Genomic DNA, 21256 nt, shown 5'->3' with positions numbered 1-21256 from the left:
TTTAGCCATCATACATTGACAGTCTCGCCTATTCACAGGTAATGAAAAAAGAAAGAAAAAAGAAAGCGGTAGGTGATCACATGTCAATGGCTCTTGAAAACTGGAAAAACATTGCACTCCCCAATTGAACAGACAACAGAGGAATGCCAAAATCATTGACAAGGAAACTCGAAGCCAGCACACTTAGGTGTTAGACACTACAAACAGATGATAACATCACGGTAAACTTACCATACATAGAACCACGGAATCACAGTAGGCGGAGAAATTTTAGTGCAAGCATAGTAAAAGAATCTGAGAGCAGCAGTTTCAGCAACAGTGGCAATTTTCCCAATTGACAAGAGTAAACAAACATGAGAGAGCTTGCAAAGTAGACGGCAGACATCTATAAACAATAAGCTAATAACTCAATTGGGACACACCACCGCCACCTAAAGCAATTCGACCTTGAACGACATGTAGAGATTTGGCAACCTGTGTACTTTCTTCGAGTGTGTCCATATAACAAATACAAGTTTGAAGAGATCGAAAAGGAGGGTAATTCTTGTGTATTAACTTTACTTTCAAGGAAAGACTGCTAATTCAAATGCAATCGGTGTCCATCAACTGATGACATCTGTGGTATGCATATAGCTTAAAAACTTGATGGTGAATGAAGCAAATGTGATGCATGACATAAAGCATATCCGTATGGTATCAGATTAACTTATCATCATCGTTTGCATGGAGCTAACCTGGTATACTTTCACCAATTCATTAACCATCATTAACCATTGTAGTTTCTTTTTTATTTGACCTGTGTATATAATGCGGCTAAGGAGGAATCTCTCTCTCTCTCTCAAAATGACAAACATAGAAAAGCCAACAAATCCTATGCTGTAGCATACACTGAGAATTTAAACAAATGCTAGTACGGTAACCTCTTATTTGAGTTCCAGGCATATACTATAGCATTGATGAAGAAACCGAGAATCAAGGAAATAAGAATCAAAAGATCTGTATCTTTGATGCAGAGGGGAAAAGCCATTGGAGTGAGAAAAAACATCAGAGCAATGAGTGACCATGGCAAATCAAACCACGTTGATCCAACATGACTAAGAGGATTTGCACAGGCATGCCAAAACCAATGATGGACAAGTAAACACACCAAGCCAAACAAACCAACAAAAGGAAAGGTAGGACATGGGAAAAGCCAAAAGAACAAGTAAACAACAATTATTCATCAAGAGGCCACAGACAGTGAGTTCACAAGGGACTGATGAATGCATTGGGTATGTGAAATCTCAGACTCTTCAATTTAGACAATGTTGAATGCATGCGGTAGGTGAAATCTCGGAATTTTCAATTAGCGAGCCCCACGCGAGATGTGCCACAGGTATAAGTAAGCGTCAAGATAAACTGGGTCGAAGGGACTAACATGCACAACTTTTCCGGATTTCGCACGAATTTGGGTTAGGGAAATATAAGGAAGAGCCAAAAGCAAACCAACCTGCACCTTACAAACGCGCAACCAGAAATCTTCTGAACATAGAACTTGCACTTAGGGCACCTCCTCCAATGCTGCTTCTCAGCCAGCTTCATCAACATTATGTCCTCCGTCCCTCTCTCCCCCTCCTTTAACCCCTGAAACTCCCGACACTCCACCCCGGCATGCCAAGGCACTCTACACTGTGCACAAAATAATCTTCGGCAATTCGGACACTCTGATTCCCTCGCGACTGCGCCTCGGTCGTTGATCAACAACGCCGAGCAATCCCTAAACGGGCAGTAAAACCTCTCCCCCTCCAAAATCAAAGCCTCGCACGATGCATTGCCCCAACGATCAAACACCTCTGGAGGGAGTATCGACCTACAATACTCCGGCTCCAGTATGCCGCCACAGCCCGAGACAGGGCAGCCTATGCCCGTCATGTTGTCGCCAAGCTTTGAAGTTACGTATTTAGTAACGCAATCATTGCAATATGCATGACTACAACCCTTAATATGAAACAGGTCGCTGTTCGTCCTCGGCTCGATGCAAATTTCACAGATAAATGAAGGATCGGACTTGGAATTCGACAGCTGGTCTGTTTCGGTGACCAATGACCCACTGTGGGGCTCCTTCTTGCACTTTCCCTTTCGCAAGATTGACGACGGAGCCACCTTCAACAACATTATGTCGTCCCTCCCTCTCTCTCCCTCATTCAACCCCTGAAACTCCTGACACTTAAACCCTGCATGCCACGGCACTCTACACTGAGCACAGAATAATCTCCGGCAATTCGGACACTCCGATTCCCTCACGACCGCGCCTCCCTCGTCGATCAACAACGCCGAGCAATCCGTAAACGGGCAGTAAAACCTCTCCGCCTCCAAAATCAGAGCCTCACACAATGCATTGCCCCAACGATCGAACACTTCAGGAGGGAGTATCGAGCTACAATGCCCCAGCTCCAGGACGCCGCCACAGCCCAAGACGGGGCAGCCTACGCGCGTCACGTTGTCATGAAGCTTCGAAGCTACGTGTTTAGTGACGCAATCGTTGCAACATGCGTGACCACAGCCCGTGATACGAAACGGGACCTCATTCGTCCTCGGGACAGCGCAAACTTCACAGATGAACGGAGGGTCGGACTTGGAATTCGACGGCTGACCTGTTTCGGTCACCGACGAGCCACTGAAGGACTTCTTCTTCCGCTTTCGCGAGGACGAAAACCGAGTTTCGGCGGGAACCGAGTCCAGGACTCGCACGTCGCAGTCGTCGTCTCCGTCCTCGGTGTACTGCTCGACGGAGATGGCGTCGGACTTGCTGCTCCCCCCGGCGGTGATCGGAGCGAAGCGCGACGCCGGCACGTCGTGCCGGTCGACGTCGATGCCCTCGACGACGACGACTACGTCTTCCGTCGACATTGATTTTTCTTGCGAGCCCGCGTTGTGTCAGTCCGGTGAGTTCAAATTATCTTAAATTATATTAAATGAGGAAAATCTAATTTAAATTAGGTATTAATGAAATTATGGGATTTGATTGCTGGGATGTTCGATCTTAAATTACTAATTTCCTGTGCGGTAGTCGAAAATAATATATATTTTTGACTTATTTATTTATTTTTAATTTAATTTATTTTCTTTCTCTTTCTTTTTTTCTTCTTCCCTTCTTCCTCTAGCCAACTGGTGAGGCTAAATCTCACCGTCACTGGGCGAGAGCGAGCTCGCCCGCCACTGGTGAGGCTCGACCCTCCTCGCCCTCACCTCTGGCCGGTTCTCGGCAACCAACTAGAGGAAGAAGGGAAAAAAAGAAAGAGAAAAAAAAAGAAAAAGAAAAAGAAAAAATTAAAATATTATTAAAAAAATTTCATATCAGCACCACATAGGACGGTCGTAGGGGTGTTAGCATTGAACAGTATACCCGAACCGAAACACGAACCGACCCGACGTTTCGGATATTTTCGGGCTGGGTCTACTTCATGTTTGTGTATTAGCTAAGCAAATGGGAATCACAATGGTTTCGGTTCGCTTCGTGTTTATGAACACGAACCGAACCGAAACACATATATTGTTATTTTCATTTTTACTTTTATTTTTAGAACTGAAACACAAAGTAAAGATCCTTTCTTCTCAATGGTTTCTCTTAGCCAAAATTTTTCAAAATAATTGATTGACACAATTATAAATTTCATAGGTTCCAACAACGTGGAAAAAATAGCGGATTGGAGCACAAACTACTCCAATATTAACAGCAATCTCATGCAGCGAAACTCGACCAAATAAGCTTTTCTTCTGCTAAGAAGATTTTAAGCAGGCAATTATCCACTCTTTATGCTTAATTGGATGCAATATACATCTTGTTAACAACATAAACATTCTCCATTAACAGCTGACGATGAATGTACATCCAATATGTGTGCTACATATTCATAAATTATGAGAATAGCAAATTTGTGCAATCATCAATCGTCAAAATATCTGAACTAATTATCTTATCCACTGATCTCCTTGAATGTGAAAATTCAAGCTTGGATGGCATGTTCAACATTTATAAACCACCAGAGATCTTTTGAGACAAACAAAGTGATGCAGTCAAAATGTAGATTCTACAACTATAGCACACAAACAAATAAAGTCTGATTGCAACACCAAACCTTCTACATGGAACGCATATGGAAATTCAACCCGTTGACACCCTATGTGTAATTGTATTATTCTCAATTAATGTCCGTTAAAGAATGGATGAGAAAAACGAAAAACCTTCGAGTCAACTGTAACATCATCAAATATTAGCTTGAACCCCAAAAAAAAACACACACACATAAACACAAAACCTCGAAAACTCGACCTGATTTTTCCATTTTGGATCATGTTCAATTCGAGTTGGGTTCGGGTCAAGAGTCCATACATCTTTTATAATTCGGGTTGGGTCGGGTATCATGGAAACCCGACCTCACCCATTAATACCCCTAGACGGTCAGTGTTTAATGGATCCCACTTATTTATATGCCGGATAGGATATTGTCGCATCATCTAATATGCACAATTCAATAAATCACTTTAGCATGCCTAACACTGTCGCCGTGTTTTTTATGACTAAAAGAATCCATTCGCCAACCTTGTGCCCTAACTAATCTTGGATCAGATGGTTAGTCATTTGGCTAAAAGATCACCAAGAAAAAAGAACACGTCACTAACCAATGAAAAAGATTGAGATGAGGTTCACGACCAAGGCCTAAAAACACAACATCAACCGAGGATAAAAAACTTCTAGATAAATGAAGTCCATCACCTAAGAATAAAAGACTAAGCCACCCGTCAAGGAAAAAGAATTTCGTAATAGGAAAAAGTTCACCACCAATACTTAAAAGAAACCCAATAAAGGATTTCTTGGTTCAATATCAAAGATATTTGCATAAAGAACCGAAATAGAATTTTGTTCACTTGAGGAAATTCTCACATATATTCAAATTCAACTCTTGTATCTCGTATAAATAAGATTACACCTATATTTACAAAGTGATTCTGCTAAGCAAACGAAAGCGACTCTCGAAATCTAGAAAGCCGAAATGACTCTTGGGGTACTCACATAATTAAGACCCTTGAAACTAGATCTACCAAATGAGTGGATCGGGTAAAAAATTATCAAACCCAAATAAACCCATTTTGACCCATTTCCATATAAAACAAACCTAGTAACCCATACCCGACCCAAAACGGCACATGCCTAACTTGTACCCGATCCGACCCAACCCATATTGTTGAAATATTTTCATATTTCACCCAATTTAGAAAAACCAATACCCAGACTGAGATTAGAGTGCAAAATGAGCGAACTCGAGATCGGGTGAGAACGAGAGAATGAAGACGGGGTCGTAGAGGTGGTTTGGGTCTAAACAAGCCGTAAACTATTTAACACCCATATTATGCTGGGTTTTACCATTCTAAACCATATCATGGTCTATTTACTTAACATAACTATATAACAACTCAGTCCATCGTATAAGGATTAAGAAGTGATCCATTTTGACGAATCTACTTCAAACAGACTTCACAATAAAGATTCATAAAAACTAAGAACTAAATACATTTAAGTAAAGACCAGACGCATGTATCTAATATTGAACACTCCAAATATGTCCATCGAGGGTGATGCTCCAAGTTGAATCAACATCTTCAGACATGGACCCTATAGCCGAAACTTGCCTTTGCTTGCAGGAGGAAGGATTGGTCTTGGATCAATCAACGAAATATGAGTTGAGCTTGATAGTTGTTCCATTGAGCATGATGCTCCCGTATCAGGATGTATATACCACCGTGCTGCAATAGCCTAAAGAAGAGATAGGTACATAGTACCAAGAGGATTCAACACCGACATTCAGTACAATAATGCGATTCTTTTGCCTGGGCTCCACATCGGTAGCAGAATTCAACTCCGCACCTGTTACAATTCCAAGAACAGAACGAAGACATTGAGTTTGTATGGTTTCAGTTTCAGCACATCATACATTGACAGTTTCCTTATTCACCAGTATTGAAAAAAAGAAAACCGATAGGTGATCACAAGTCAATGGCTCTTAAAAACTTGCAAAATATTGCACTCCCCAATTGAATAGACAACAGAGAGATGCCAAAAACGATAACCAAATATGATGCACACATTGCAAGGTGCAAATAAAGCTAAACGAAAATCATTGATGAGAAAACTCAATGCTAGCACTTAGACACTACAAACAGAGGATAACGCCACGGTAAACTTACCATACAGAGAACCACGGAATCACAGTAGGCGGAGAAATTTAAGTGCAAGCATAGCAAAAGAATCTGGAAGCAGTAGTTTTATCAACATAGGCAATTTTACCAATCAACAAGAGTAAACAAACGTGAGAGAGGTTGCAAACCTAGAACAACAACTTGATTTAGCAAACCTTTGCCCATTCTTCAAGTGTGTCCATGTAACAAATACAAGTTTGAAGAGATCGAAAAGAAGGGTATACATGTGAATTAACTTTACTTTCATGGAAAGACTGCTAATTCAAATGCAATCGGTGTTCATCAACTGATGACATCTGTGGTATGCACGTAGCATTAAGATCTTGGTGGTGAATGAAGTAAACACAACACATAACATAATGCATATTCATACGGTATCAAATTTACTTATTATCATCGTTCACACGGAACAAACTAGTTTCTCTTTTTTTTTTTTTTTTTAAAACACCTTTCATTTAACTTGTGTATAGAACTGTGGCTAGTTTCTCTTATTATCATCGTTCACACGGAACAAACTAGTTTCTTTGATGAAGAAACCGAGAATCAAGGAAATAAGAATCATAAGATCTCTAAATTTGATTAGCCACAATCACTTAAGTTTTTATCAAAAAAGAAAAAGAAAAATTCATGTAAGCAGTTAACTACTTGCCCATGTGCATGGCTAATTTATTTGAAATATCAAGTTTATATGAGTTGCAGTCATCCATCACATTTCCTAACAGAGTCAAAAGTGTAATTCCTTGTCGCAAAGATCCTCCAAGGAACCTCATCTCCTCATCAAAAGTTTTTTTCATTAGGAAATCAACAGATGCAGAGGGGAAAGCAATTGGAGTGAGAAAAAGCATGAGAGCAATGAGTGACCATGGCAAATCAAATCACGTTGATCAAACATAACTACGATGGATTTGCACAGGCATGCCAGAACCAATGAAGGATAAGTATAACACACCAAGCCACACAAACCAAGAAAAAAAGTAGGACACATGGGAAAAGCCAAAGAACAAATAAACAACAATTATTCATCAAATGGCCACAGACAGTGAGTTCACAAGACACTGTTAAATGCATCGGTATGTGAAATCTCAGACTCTTCAGTTTAGCGAGCCCCATGTGAGACGCACCACAGGTATAAGTAAGCCTCAAGATAAACTGGGTCGAAGTGTCTAACTGAGGCAAATTCATACAACTTTTCCACATTTCATATGAACTGTTTGGTTAAGGGAAAATGTTTAATTAAGGAAGTACAAGGAAGAGCCAAAAGCAAACCAACCTGCACTTCACAAACGCGCAACCAGAAATCTTCTGAACAAAGAACCTGCACTTAGGGCACCTCCTCCAATGCTTCTTCTTAGCCAGCTTCATCAACATTATGTCCTCCTTCCCTCTCTCCCCCTCAATTAACCCCTGATACTCCTGACACTCCACCCCTGCATGCCACGGCACTCTACACTGTGCACAAAACAATCTCCGGCAATTCGGACACTCCGATTCCCTCACGACCGCATCTCCATCATTGATCAACAACGCTGAGCAATCCTTAAATGGGCAGTAAAACCTCTCCGCCTCCAAAATCAGAGCTTCGCACAATGCATTGCCCCAACGATCGAACACCTCCGGAGGGAGTATCGACCTACAATACTCCGGCTCCAGAACGCCGCCACAGCCAGAGACAGGGCAGTCTATGCGCGTCACGTTGTCGTGAAGCTTTGAAGTTACGTATTTAGTAACGCAATCATTGCAATATGCATGACTACAACCCTTAATCGGAAACAGGTCGCTGTTTGTCCTTGGCTCGATGCAAATTTCACAGATAAATGAAGGATCAGGCTTGGGTTTCATCGGCTGATCTGTTTCGGTGACCAATGACCCACTGTAGGGTTTCCTCTTGCGCTTTGGCTTTCGCGAGGACGAAGACTGAGCCAGCTTAATCATTATGTCCTCATTCCCTTTCTCTCCCTCATTCAACCACTGAAACTCCTCACACTTAAACCCTGCATGCCACGGCACTCTACACTGTGCACAGAATAGTCTCCGGCAATTCGGACACTCCGATTTCCTCACGACCACGCCTCCGTCGTCGATCAACAACGCCAAGCAATCCTTAAACGGGCAGTTAAACCTCTCCGCCTCCGAAATCAGAGCCTCGCACAATGCATTGCCCCAACGATCGAACAGCTCCGGAGGGAGTATCGAGCTACAACAGCCCGGCTCCAGAACGCCGCCGCAGCCCGACACAGGGCAGCCTACGCGCGTCATGTTGTCGCGAAGCTTCGAAGCTACGTGTTTCGTAACGCAATCGTTGCAACACGCGTGACCACAGCCCGTGACACGAAAAGGGTCCTTGTTCCTCCTCGGCAGGGCGCAGATTTCACAGACAAACGAAGGACAGGGCTTGGAATTCGAGGGCTGACCTGTTTCGGTCACCGAGGAGCCGCTGTAGGGCTTCTTCTTCCGCTTTCGCGAAGACGAAGACCGCCGTGTTTCGGTGGGAACCGGGTCCAGGGCTCGCACGCCGCCGCCGCCGCCACCGGCGCCGTCCTCGCTGAGGCGTTGTGGCCTGGTTGGGAGAAGAGAAGCGAAGATCGCGTCGTAGAGGTCTCTGTCCTCGGTGTGCTGCTCGACGGAGACGGCGGTGGACCGGGCGTCGGCCCCGGTGGCCGTCGGAGCGAAGCGCGACGCCGACGCCGACGCGCCGCGCCGGCCGACGTCGACGCCCTCGGCGAGGGCTTTTTCCGTCGCCATGGGTTTTTCCGTTCGAGCCAGCGGTGGGTCAGTCCAGTGAGCACAAAACGAAAAAACGGTGTACCGTTTCGCTTTCTGGGATTCAGAAGGCTGGAGTGTGTTGAATAAGCTCAAATTATTTTAAATGAGGAAAACTTAAATAAAATTGGGTGTTAAAGAAATTATGGGATGTGATTGATATGATGGAAAATTTTCAAAATTTGGAAATTACGGGATCTGATTATTGTAAATGAGATCTTTCCTTTATAAGTAATATATTAAATTGTGCAAAATGGTTTGACATGTGTTCTATAAGAAAATAAATTTACGGGTTTGAATTTTTTCCATATAAGGAATTTAAGTTGTTGCAATATAAGGAGATTTGAATATCGAACACATACATAAATATAGAAACGATGTAATTGATGATGGAAATTAAAAAATTTCTTCATTCTCGTATTTTTTAAGCATTTTGTTGATTATTCACACATTTTAGGCTCGTTTGTTTCATGAAAAATGTTACATTTAAAGTCATTTTCCAAAAATATTTTGCCATTTTTCAATGTTTGGTTGAAATGTGAAAAAGAGCCCGAAAATATTTTTTGTCGTTTTGAAAGCAAAATATGATTTTCTAAATATATATACACTATTCATGAGCCCGTAACTTACACCCAAACATTTGGGGAAACTAGGCATGGGTAAGTGGATCGCAAATCCAGCCTCATTTCACCGTGACCCGAGTCCCAAGCAAAAACACAGGCACCAATCCCTTGTCCACAAAAGCCGAAACCAAAAATCCAATGCTCCTGCAAGACTTACTAGGACCCTGACTCAGGTCCACAAAGGTCGAGCCTAAGGCCCCGGTGCTCATGCTCAAGTCGCCGACATCTAGCCCCGGGTCCATAAAAGCCAAGCGTGGAACCCCGGTGACTTGGGTCTGGACACTCAAGCCCTCGTCCATCAAGGCTGCCCAAGGACGTCGGTGCCCATGCCCAGTCCCTGACCGACAACCAAACTCATGTTATACAGTCGAAAATTTGTAATTCGAATTATCTACTTGAGGTAAACCTTAATTCACTTAGTAATATTGGTTTAGTCAATTATTTGAGAAACACATAATCAGTATTTAATGAATCCCGCTTCTTTATATACCCCATAGGATCTTGCCGCATCATCTAATATGCATAATTCAATAAATCACCTTAGCATGCCTAACGTTGTTGCCGTGCTTTTGATGAGTAAATCTGCATCAACATTTGGCTAAAGATAACAATCTCCAAGCACAATTGTACAAGTTACAAAGGTGCAAGATTCAGCTCAACAAAGGAACCGAAATCTAGTAGCTTGCTAGCCACTTCAGAAATTGTTTCATGTTAAACAGATCGCAGGACGTATACACCGCTGTGCTGCAAAACCCTAAAGAAGAGATTATGTACATCATGCCGAGAGGATTCAACCCCGACACTTTGGACAATAATGCGACACTTGTGCCTGGGTTCCACATCGGTAGCAGAATTCGACTCCACACCTGTTACAATTCCAAGAACAGAACGAAGACGTTGAGTTTGCGGGGGATCAGTTTCAGTGCAAAAATACATTGACAGTTTCCATTCTTCACAGGCATTGAATAAAAAAAGAGTAGGTGATCAAAAGACAACAGCTCTTGAAAACTTGAAAATCGTTGCACTCCTGAATTGAACAGACTAGAGAAATGTCGAAAAAGATAACCAAATACGATGCACACGTTACAAGGGGCAAACAGAGCTACACGAATATCATTGACCAAGGAAACTCAAATCCAGCACCCAAGTGTTAGACACTACAAACAGAAGATAAGACCTTGGTATATACTTAATATACAGAGAACCCCGGAATCACAGTAGCAGGAGAAATTTTGAAATATGACAGTGGCCCCGTTTGGTTCAGTTTTTCCAAGGGACTTTTGGCCTTCAAACGCCCTTGGGGAAATGCTGGGGAGTTTGGTAAGCCTTCCCAAGGGACTTTCAAGTAAAAGCCAGCATTTGGCAAATGCTGAAACTAATTTTTTCTTCCCAAACTAACCTTACTAATTCTTTAATTGTTTTATTTTGCCCCTCGTTGTTACTGTTTATCTTCTTTGCGCGAGGGCGGCTGGCCAGAGTCGACGAGGCCAAATCGGGACGGCAAAGGGCCAACAAGGTCACCTGACCCCGGCAACAGCCGCCTGAGGTTGCGCGACCGCTCAGGCGACGGTCACTTGGGTCGCGCGACCTCCCAAGCAACAGCAGACCTAGGTCACGCGACCTCAGGCCTTATTGCCTAGGGTTGCGCGACCTCGGTGAGGGCCACCCGAGGTCGCACGACCCTTGCCGGGGGTCGCACGACCTCGGACGACGGCCGCCGATGAGGCCAGCACCAGGTCTGGCTCGCCAGCGGCCATAGCCCTTCGCTGCCATTTGCTTTTTTTTTTTTAATGAAAAATAAATAAACCCAAAGACATTTGCAAAAAAAAAATTTGCCAAACACTACTTGAGCCAAAGTAGCTTTAAAAATGATTTTTTACCAAACCTAGGGGCTTTAAGTTAAAGGTATTTGCATTTTCCAAGGCCCATTTGCAAAGCCGAACCAAACGGGGCTAGTGTAAGCATAGTAACAAAATTTGGAAGTAGTAGTTTCAGCAACATCAGCAATTTTTACATTCACGGAAAGACTGCTAGTCAGATTTCATCAACTAATCACATCTGTGGCATGCATATAGCTTGCCGTTTTAAGAGATATTGATGGTTAATGAAGCAGATGTGACACGGCACAATGCATATCCATATGGTAGATTAACTTGTTATCATTTCACCAACCCATTAACCATTAACCTTTGTAGTTTTACCTTTTTGAAAACAATGACCTTCCATTTAATGTACATTATTGCCATGGCTAAGGAGGAATCTCTCTCAAAGAGTCAAAGTGACAGACATAATACCAACAAGTCCTATGCTGTAGCATGAACTGAGAATTTATACAAATGCTAGAAAGGTTTGCTGTCTTCTTATTGAAGCTGCAGGCACATCCTATAGCACTCTAATAAAGAAACCAAGAATAAAAGAAATAAAGAATAATAAGATCAGTCTCTTTAATTAGCCACAATCACTCAAGTTGTTATCAGAAAAGAGAGAAAAGTTCGTGTAAGCAGCTAACTACTCAAGCGTGTGCATGGCTGATTTATTACAAGCATTGAGTTTATATTAGTTGCAGCCATCCATCACATTTCCTATCAGAGTAAAAAGTGTAATTCCTCACTGAAAAGATACCCTCCAAGGAACCTCATCTCCTCATCAGAAAGCTTTTTACAGATGCAGATGGGAAAACCAATAGGAGTGAGAAGAAACATACGAGCAATGAGTGACCATGGCAAATCAAACCAAGTTGATCAAACATAACTAAGACGGATTCGCGCAATTATTGCCAAAACCAATGAAAGGGACAAGTAAAATACACCTAGTAACACAAACCAACAACGAAAAAGGTGCATAGGAAAAGCCAAAGAACAAATAAACAACAATGATTCATCAAGAGCCCACAGAAAGTGAGTTCACCAGACATTGTTGAATGCATCGAGCACGTAAAATCTGATACTCTTCAATTTAGCGAGCCCCGCATGAGACGTGCCGCAGGTATATAAGCAAGCATCAAGATATATCGGGTTGAAGGGTCTAACACGCGGCAAATTCATACAACAACATTTCCAGATTTCACGTGAACAATCTGGTTAGGGAAATATAAGGAAGAGCCATAAGCAAGCAAACCAACCTGCACTTCACGAACGCACAACCATCGATCTTCTGAACATAGAAACTGCACTTGGGGCACCTCCTCCAATGCTTCTCCTCCGCCAGCTTCTTCAACATTATGTCCTCCCTCCCCCTCTCCCCCTCGTTCAACTTCTGAAACTCCTCACACCCCACCCCCATATGCCACGGCACTCGACACTGCGCGCAGAACATTCTCCGGCAATTCGGACACTCGGAATCCCTCACGACCTCGCCTCCGTCGCGGATCAACAACGCCGAGCAATCCCTAAACGGGCAGTAAAACCTCTCCGCCTCCAAAATCAGGGCCTCGCACAACGCGTTGCCCCAGCGATCGAACACCTCCGGAGGGAGTATCGACCTACAGTACACCGCCTCCAGAACGCCGCCGCAGCCGGAGACGGGGCAGCCTATGCGCGTCACGTTGTCTTGAAGCTTCGAAGCCACGTATTTGGCAACGCAATCGTTGCAGTACGCGTGGCTGCAGCCCTTGATCCGAAACAGGTCGCCGCTCGTCCTCGGCTCGACGCAGATTTCGCAGACGAACGAAGGATCGGGCTTGGAATTCGACGCCTGACCTGGCTCCGTCACCGATGAGCCGCTGTAGCGCTTCTTCCGCTTCCGCGAGGACGACGGCCGAGTTCCGGCGGGAACCGCGTCCAGGACTAGCACGTCGTCGTCGTCGCCGCCGCCGCCGCCGCCGTTGTTGAGGCTTTGGGACCTGGTTTGGAGGAGAGAAGCGACGATCGCCTCGTAGAGGTCTCTGTCCTCGATGTACTGCTCGACGGAGATGGCGTCGGACTTGCTGCTGCCCCCGGCGGCGATCGGGGCGAAGCGCGACGCCGGCACGTCGTACCGGTCGACGTCGACGATCTCGACGGCGACCTCCTCCGTCGCCATGGGGTTCCTTCTCCGTGGGAGCTGCGGGGCGCGTCAGAGTCCGGGATGCTCGGAGCGAAAACGAGCTGACGTTTCGACTTCGTGGGCTGATAAGAATGAACTTAAATTTATTTATTTTTATCTTTTTTGGTCGAAGAACTTAAATATATTTTAAAATGACGGAAATTTAATTTCGATTTCGGAATTAACGAAATCATGGAATGCGATCGTGGGGATGTTCGGGTTTTTTTAAATTACCGTTTGGATATGCAACGGCTATTTATCTTCAAAAGTTTTCCATTAAAGCGTTGGAGGTTTTCTATTTCTTTGTAAGTAAAATATATTAAGGTTGGCAATTGCGTAAAAAAATCCGGAATGTGTGTATAAAAAATAAATGCTTAGGGTTTGAATTATTTCGGGAAAAAGGGTTTTAAATGGTTGCGAGGTAAGAAGGTTTGAATTCTGAATGCGTAAACAATTACAGAACCAATGTGATTTTGTGATGACATTAATATTTTTTTCTCAATTCTCCATATTTTTCACTCTTTTTGTTTGATTCCCCGTGCTCTTATATTAATATCGATTCGATTCCGCTAATTTAGTTTCCTTACATAAAATCCAGAAAAATATAAGGGCATGAACAGGAAAGTGTGGAAGAAGTTGTTAATGGCGTGAATATTTTATGGTTCATTTTAGTAGCAAGCAAGGGCTTTTTGAAGAATTTTTTTGGTAATAGCAAGGTCCAAATCTTTTACTGACTGATTTAATTGGTATATTGCACTACATCATGACCAAATTACAGATTTCTCAAGATAACAAATCGTAGATTAAGCTAAGATTTATGTACTCCTTAATTTAATAAGGACCTTCAAAGATCTCTCTCTCCTTCTCCTTTTGTACTTTCCAAAGTAGCTTCCACATGTAGACTGGGATTACTTTGGAAAAAGTAAGAAAATATATTCGGATTAACTTTATCCCAACCCTGAAGAAGATCGTGTCTAAAGAAAAGAAAATAACTTCTTGGTATTTATGTACATGGAATTACAAAGTGAATGGTGATCGATGAGTTTGGATTGGAAAGTTTCAAATTCATAATTTAAATTTGAGTTGAAATGGTTTTCAACTGCGAGGAATTTCTCACTTGTTGTCGTAATCACAACGATCATGAGCAACCACAAATACAATATTATGAATTGCCGAAATATCCATAAACAAATATCCCGTCTACCGTCATCTATTGTTATCTCATGTCGATCATTTCTGAATTGCCAAAACTGGGGACACTAGCTTTAAGAATCGGGTCGTGACTGGGGACACTAGCTTTAAGAATCGGTTCGAGATCGAACACGACGAGACTCCGTGCTTCTCCAAGGCTTCTCGAGGCCCGAACAAGGTATAAAACAGTCTTAAACTTGGAAAACAATCTCAATTGCTACCAGTTCACAGTGCATAAAACAATCTTTAAACTTGGAAAAGAATAGAAGGCCTTCTTCACACAAAGACCTCCGCAGTTCATTCGTTCGTCCAATGTCATAATAAACTATACCCAACCATTGTTATTTACAGGCCTTTGACTTTGTATTTACAGTAGCCACCATTTGTAGAGGGAAACAGATAGAGCAGAACAGGCCAATCATGCGTACGTGTGACGATAGGGCAATGATCTATGAGCAGTAGGACCACGGACCGTCGAGAAAAGATCTTCCAGTGCAGCATATAAAGGCTCGGCAGCCTTCGGTCTATCCACCGTCCCAAGCAGTATGTCGGATGTGGTGAGATATGGATCGCCGTAGAAGCGCAGATTAGCATCCATCCTCGTGGCAACCATGTTACCCTCCAGTGACACCCCCACGAACGCACCTCCATCAAGGAACAAGCCATCGTCAGCTTTTCATATAGGGAAAGAGGAGATGGTAAATTAAAAGTCAATATTCATCAGACTTCCCGCCCAGCTTCTCTACCCTTGATGTTACAACAGTTTCAAAAAACTTCAATCCGAATTTGAAGCATCAAATTGTAAGGAAATCCCAACAAATGGTGCAAGGGGAAAAAAGAAAAAGAAGTTCACCCTGTGAGATAACTCCGACATAGGCTCTTCAATTTCTTAGCAACTTCATTGCACATATAGTATCTACAAGTTAAGCCTCCTTTATGCTACAACAAGCATGCCTCTCAAAGTAAGGTAAAAAAATAAGGCATTAAGTTCCATGCATCATCCGACCATATTGAGCAGCAAAACAGAAAAGCAATCAGCGCAACGCTACTGGTGAAACATGGCACTAAACATTGTTTTAGACATACAGCACCCACAATTACGAGGCTCGAGGATTTCTAAAGGCATTTTAAGCCATATTCTGAATTCCCTCAACCATAAGAACCAAACAACTCCAGATTAGATCAGCTCTGCCCAACGTCATGATACATTGTGATATTAAGGAGATAGGAGCAAGCAGTGTCGTTAAAAAATCGTACCATTAGCGATCCAAATCGTGTGACTCGACTCATTCATACACAAGACAATTCAATTCTTAGCTATGAATTGGAGATGCATCAGTATCACAAGCGAATCTTGCAATTTGTGCATGATTCGATACAATTTGGTACGATTCACTACAATTTGGTCAGACTCCTAGACTTGTGATTGTTGGACTCCAAAAGTTTTGGGATTGTGTTTTATAAACATTTAATGTTGTGAATGTTTACATGTTACAATTCCATTGATAAAGGCATCATTTTCTTGAATTTCTTACATATATCATTTGTGTTCATTGACACGATAGCATGATGTTTCTTCAAAATAATGTGTTTATATGTCTTATTACATTTTTTTTCTACATTTTCGCACTAATAGCTAGGGTTCAGTAACATTTTCCTTCTTTTCAAGTTACTCTAAAAAGTTTTTACTGAATCTCATGATTTACCATTTAGAAAATGAGCTTTATGACTCATGATTCCAATCTTGATTTGACAGCATAGCAAGTATTAGATGCGAATGAATGGGGTTCCCGGCATTTTACTCTATGAGCATATCGACCGAAAACATCATAATAGAACATCTGAAGGCATAAAACCAGACAATATACCTTTACTGCAACTGTAGGTGTAACACATGCCAGAACCCCTATCACCAGCTCGAAGATCTGCTTCCAACACTCTCCCTACAGGACCTGCTGCAGCACTGCAACCAGCACCAAGAGAGAAGTGCATGCGACTGCAAAATGTCTTCACAGCCTTGTAATCATGGAGTATAATGATGAAATCCATGATCTCGCCCCCGATCTGGAGTGCATCAATGAATGATGGGAAAACAAGAGAAAGTAGAAAATCATAAGACAAACATCAGACTAAAATTCCCCAAGATTAGCATCAAAAGCCGAAGAGCGCATATCTACCTGTTCACAATGAGGGAATACAAATCAAAAAGCACAGGAAATGTTAGAATCCAAGTTACCTGAGCACCCCATCCTAAACCAACAGAGAGTATTGCCGATGGGGCAGACCAAGTTCCATCTGCTCTTCGAGCAACGACCAAACCAGTGCCAATTTTATACGTAACCAGCACACCAGCTTTAGCTACAGTCACAATGGCCAAGCCTTTTGCACCTTGTAAAACTGCCAAGGGTATGGACTTCTCTGGGCTAGAAAGAGCAACCTGCCCACATCATCATGCAAAAGATTAAAGGCATTAGCGCCTAGTTTCATAATTGACAAGGGCATGAAAGAAACAATAATAGTTCACAACTGTCTGAAAAAAAGAACCAATTTATCATTCATAAGAATGAGGCCAATGGGATGGAAGAAAAGTAGAGTTCAATTGAAGCATAGCAGAAGGAGTGTCCATTATTAGCGCAATCCACCTGACAGTAACTTCTCAATGTATTAGAAGCTTTGTATATCTCATGTTCCATCTTTAAACCAACGGGAAGATTCAGCCATCCTCTCGTGCAGGTCCAATCCATGACGTCATGCTTAGCTACTTGCACCGCATTGCTAATGGAGTGGATAAGGATTCCTTGCAATGGGTCGAGCCTGTCGTAGCACGTGTCACAAACTCTCTGTGGATTCCTCTCCCTGAACTTGACAGGCAACAAGCACCTCCCCTTGGTACATATACGGCAGAAAATCCCACCACAGGACCGACAATGATGCCGTCCCCTAGTAAGCGCTGTGAAAGGAGCAGTGCACTGCATGCAAACAGTCGTAGAACTATCAGGAAGCCAGTCTGGAGGTTCCGCTTCCAACAAATCCTTATATGCACTGTGATTCTTTCCATCGAATTCAAGTAGCGGTGGGGCACTTGGGATGTAAACCGAGGAGTGCAAGTACGTATCTCCATTTTTACCTGACCCCAAGAATGAGACATTGGAGCTCGACAATTGCTGCCCTGCAGGAAGACTTGGACCTTTATTACGCCCAGTCAAAATTGCAATTATACCGCCAACCACATTTTTCAAGTTCACCTCTGGTGGACCATGAACCTGACTCGGGTTACTCACTTCATCACCGGAATCATATTCCTCCTCATAACCATCTTCCAATTCTGGCAGAAACGGGTACAGTCCATCCTGTTTGGAGTCTTTCGAGGCCGCTGGACCAGCATTTCCACCCTCCGAAACAATCCATCCAGAATCAGAGTATTCATCATCGTATGTAAACCCACCGTTCTCCTTTTTGTCTATCTTAGACAGCGAAGAATACGAAACTCTCCCTTTAGAAGTTGCCATGGACTAACCCGCATGTATAATTAAGCACCACAACGCATATCATACATGAACTCGGCTATGAAAATGGTAACTTGCCCTGCAAAAGATGCACAGAATTTCAGATAGACATACTACAGAGAGAATATGAAGCTCCAAGCAGCTAATTACACCAACATATTGCAGAGAACAATCCAGAATAACCATGCCTTGCAATAAGATAAGTCTCAACTAGACATAAAACATCAGAAGAAACGCCAAAACAGAAAGTGGCATCAAAATCCTCACGTAAAACAAGCAGCAGAAATTACACCATACCTATCCAACCAAAGTCATCCAAACATCAACAACCATCTCCCACGCATGAAAATCAAAACTAGCACAAACATTAACCAAAACAGCAAAAAAGCATTTCGATTTCTCCCTAATTCACTGAACTATCAATCACCCAGATGAAAAAAACCTCAGAAAACACCAGCTCCTCCCCCACGATTCAAACGACAACCGCCAAAAAGAACCAATAATTTTGCTTACGGATTAGGGTTTTCCTCGTGGGGTGGGGGGCAAAAAGACGCTACCTTTCGTGGCGGGTCACCTCTCAGACGCCCTGGGCGCGACGAACACGACGCCACGATTGATGAAACACGACCAAAAAGCCTCCTGGAGATGGCAATGAATGATCGTGCCCGTACGGGTGAAGATGGAAGGAAATTGACTTCTGGGGTTCTTCAATCGGCTCTTCCTTAAAAATCTTAGCCACAGCGATAGGAAGATCCTCGGACTCTCTGACACGGGCTGATACGGCGTCGCTGCGTTGGCTTGAGACGTGTCCACACGGGACTTCTGTGTCAAGATACACAGACATACGAAAACAAGTCATCTCATCGCTTTTGCCAAAATCTCAAGGACGGCGCCGTACAACCCTTGGAATAAGTACGTTAAAAATGTTCTAAAATTTATCACGAAAGTATAATTGAGTCCTGAAAATATTAAAATATATAATTAAGTTCTAAAATTTATCGTAAAATTATAATTGAGTCCTAAAACTTATCAACTCATAAAACTTGTATAATTAGTCCAATCAAGTCCATTTGTTGATCGTATTTTTTGAAAGTTTTAGGACTTGATTGAACTTTTACGATAAATTTTAGGATTTTATTGTATTTTTTTGAAAGTTTCAGAACTTGATTGCACTTTTGTGATAAATTTTATGACTTTATTGCATATTTTGAAAATTTTATAACTCAATTACGCTTTTGTAATAAGTTTTAGGATTTCTAATGCACTTATCTTATGATCTTTTATATCACTAAAATCCACCCAATTTTTACCAAAAGAATAAAATTACCTACCTACATTTTAAAAACATTTTCCTAAAATATAATCGATTGTACAATTATATAATTAAGAAAATGTAGAATTTTTCCAATTAGTATCTCATCGTGTATAAATGTATGCAATACAATTGATAATTTTCAGGAAAATGTTTTCCAAAATAAAGGTTTTTCGCGAAACAAACGGACCATTAATCATTAAATTGCAATTTAATTTGGCGACACCAAATATATTTGCTTTCCTTTTTTTAAGTTTTTCTATTTATATGTACGATCCAATTACCATAACTAAGAATTTCATATGTTCAGTTTTTGTTTATTGTAGGTATCCCGTGTATATTAAAGGCAATATGTTTTTTTCATTGTTAGATTTTAGTTCCATAAAAATCATTTTTGTCAAAAAGAGAGATTTCCAAGAAACCTTATTCTTTTCCACTTTGTCGAGTAAATTTATGGATAAACTGTCAAGTAGAATCTAGAAAAAATTTAGCATAGACAATTTTTTAACACAATCACTTGTTTATAATTTTTCACTTTTGTTGTGCATAACACCATTAGACCCTTTCTTATCGATTTTCTTTCGTATACATATATATAATGGGATGATTGGATGAAGAAAAAACAACCCTCATTGAAGATTTTCCAAAATAAAGTCACATTTACATCTTTCAAATATCAAATTTAATTAAATCCAAACATTACATAAAAATAAGAATGTTAGTGAAATCTCATTGTTTTGGATTAATAGATATTAATACCATCTTTGATGTTTACAAAAAAAATATCAAGATCTCATTGTGCATAATGTATTCACTGTATTTTTCTATATTCAAGTAACGTCTTCCGTATTCCATGTAAAAGTATCTCGCCCATAGTAAAGAAAAAAAAGACAATTCTTCGATATGGTCCATGAAAGAGAAAGGATCCAAAATAACACAATGCCTTACAATGAGATAAGTTTCGCATAAATTTCACCATATCTATCCAACCAAAGTCATCCTAACATGCGTAAAAGTCAAAACTAGCAAGAGAACATCAACATCATATAAAGCAGCAAAAAAGCCTTTCGATTTATCCGCATTTCGAAAACAACAACATTCGAAGAGGATCAAATAATTTTGCTTATAGATTGGGGTTTCCTTCCTCCTAAGCAAGAGGTAAAGCTACTTGGTCCGAGGCCTCACTTCTTGTGGACCTCGACATACCTTGGACGTAAAACATCGAGAAGATATTTCCTCTTCCTGAAAAAGATAAATGTTCGGGGGGAATTGGGGGGTTAGGTGTGCGGGCACGCTAAAATAAGGAACGAAGGTTTGTCAACCCGTCGAGTGTATACACCTAGACAGGTAGGGCAGTCTAGTCGGAGCTTCAGCTCCCGCTCTTGTGGTGAGGATACCCTTAACCACCGAGGATCCACTGAGTATTAGGGTTTCCTCATGGCAAGACCGACCAGCGACGGCAACCCGGTGGCGCGCCGTGACGGTGCTCCTCGGTGCTCGATCGGCGGCCATGTCAACGGATTCATCTCGTTGACTATTCTTGTTGATTTGGATCGAGCCCAAGCCCAAGCCCAAGCCCAAGCCCAGCCAAACGGGATCGTCTT

At 42.0% G+C, this 21256-nt stretch overlaps 5 protein-coding genes across 7 annotated transcripts; all 5 read right to left on the bottom strand.

The window, feature by feature from the left end:
* Positions 1-1438: 1438 nt before the first annotated feature.
* On the bottom strand, positions 1439-2729 carry LOC130137941 (E3 ubiquitin-protein ligase RSL1-like). The gene has a single exon (XM_056310611.1). It carries the CDS (start codon positions 2152-2154, stop codon positions 1453-1455), a length of 702 nt encoding a protein of 233 aa, XP_056166586.1. The 5' UTR covers positions 2155-2729; the 3' UTR covers positions 1439-1452.
* Positions 2184-2889, bottom strand: LOC115688667 (E3 ubiquitin-protein ligase RSL1-like). Its single transcript, XM_056310736.1, has 2 exons — positions 2284-2889; positions 2184-2213 (listed from the first exon to the last, which is right to left on the bottom strand). Exons 1-2 carry the CDS (start codon positions 2887-2889, stop codon positions 2184-2186), a joined length of 636 nt encoding a protein of 211 aa, XP_056166711.1.
* Positions 2890-5445: 2556 nt separating this feature from the next.
* Positions 5446-9070, bottom strand: LOC115688657 (uncharacterized). The gene is made up of 2 exons (XM_030614549.2): positions 7508-9070; positions 5446-5905 (listed from the first exon to the last, which is right to left on the bottom strand). The coding sequence occupies exons 1-2, from the start codon at positions 8977-8979 to the stop codon at positions 5830-5832; spliced, it is 1548 nt and encodes a 515-aa protein (XP_030470409.2). The 5' UTR covers positions 8980-9070; the 3' UTR covers positions 5446-5829.
* Positions 9071-9761: 691 nt separating this feature from the next.
* LOC130137940 (E3 ubiquitin-protein ligase RSL1-like) lies at positions 9762-13731 on the bottom strand. 2 transcript variants are annotated; one of them, XM_056310609.1, is made up of 2 exons: positions 12742-13731; positions 9762-9957 (listed from the first exon to the last, which is right to left on the bottom strand). In XM_056310609.1, exons 1-2 carry the CDS (start codon positions 13638-13640, stop codon positions 9777-9779), a joined length of 1080 nt encoding a protein of 359 aa, XP_056166584.1. In that variant the 5' UTR covers positions 13641-13731; the 3' UTR covers positions 9762-9776. The 2 variants fall into 2 exon arrangements, with proteins under 2 accessions (XP_056166584.1, XP_056166585.1); XM_056310610.1 differs by lacking the exon at positions 9762-9957 and adding an exon at positions 10214-10486.
* Positions 13732-15025: 1294 nt separating this feature from the next.
* Positions 15026-19118, bottom strand: LOC115688669 (uncharacterized). 2 transcript variants are annotated; one of them, XM_030614560.2, is made up of 5 exons: positions 18854-19118; positions 17477-18419; positions 17071-17271; positions 16703-16898; positions 15026-15479 (listed from the first exon to the last, which is right to left on the bottom strand). In XM_030614560.2, the coding sequence occupies exons 2-5, from the start codon at positions 18341-18343 to the stop codon at positions 15253-15255; spliced, it is 1491 nt and encodes a 496-aa protein (XP_030470420.1). In that variant the 5' UTR covers positions 18344-18419; positions 18854-19118; the 3' UTR covers positions 15026-15252. The 2 variants fall into 2 exon arrangements, with proteins under 2 accessions (XP_030470420.1, XP_030470419.1); XM_030614559.2 differs by having other exon boundaries at positions 18898-19118.
* Between the last annotated feature and the right edge of the window lie 2138 nt (positions 19119-21256).

The sequence above is a fragment of the Syzygium oleosum genome, unplaced genomic scaffold (genome assembly GCF_021117445.2).
Source record: "Syzygium oleosum isolate NSW1041296 unplaced genomic scaffold, Sole_v2.1 Sole_v2.04, whole genome shotgun sequence".
NCBI lineage: Eukaryota > Viridiplantae > Streptophyta > Magnoliopsida > Myrtales > Myrtaceae > Syzygium > Syzygium oleosum.
This window is presented reverse-complemented; position numbering and strand designations above follow the sequence as displayed.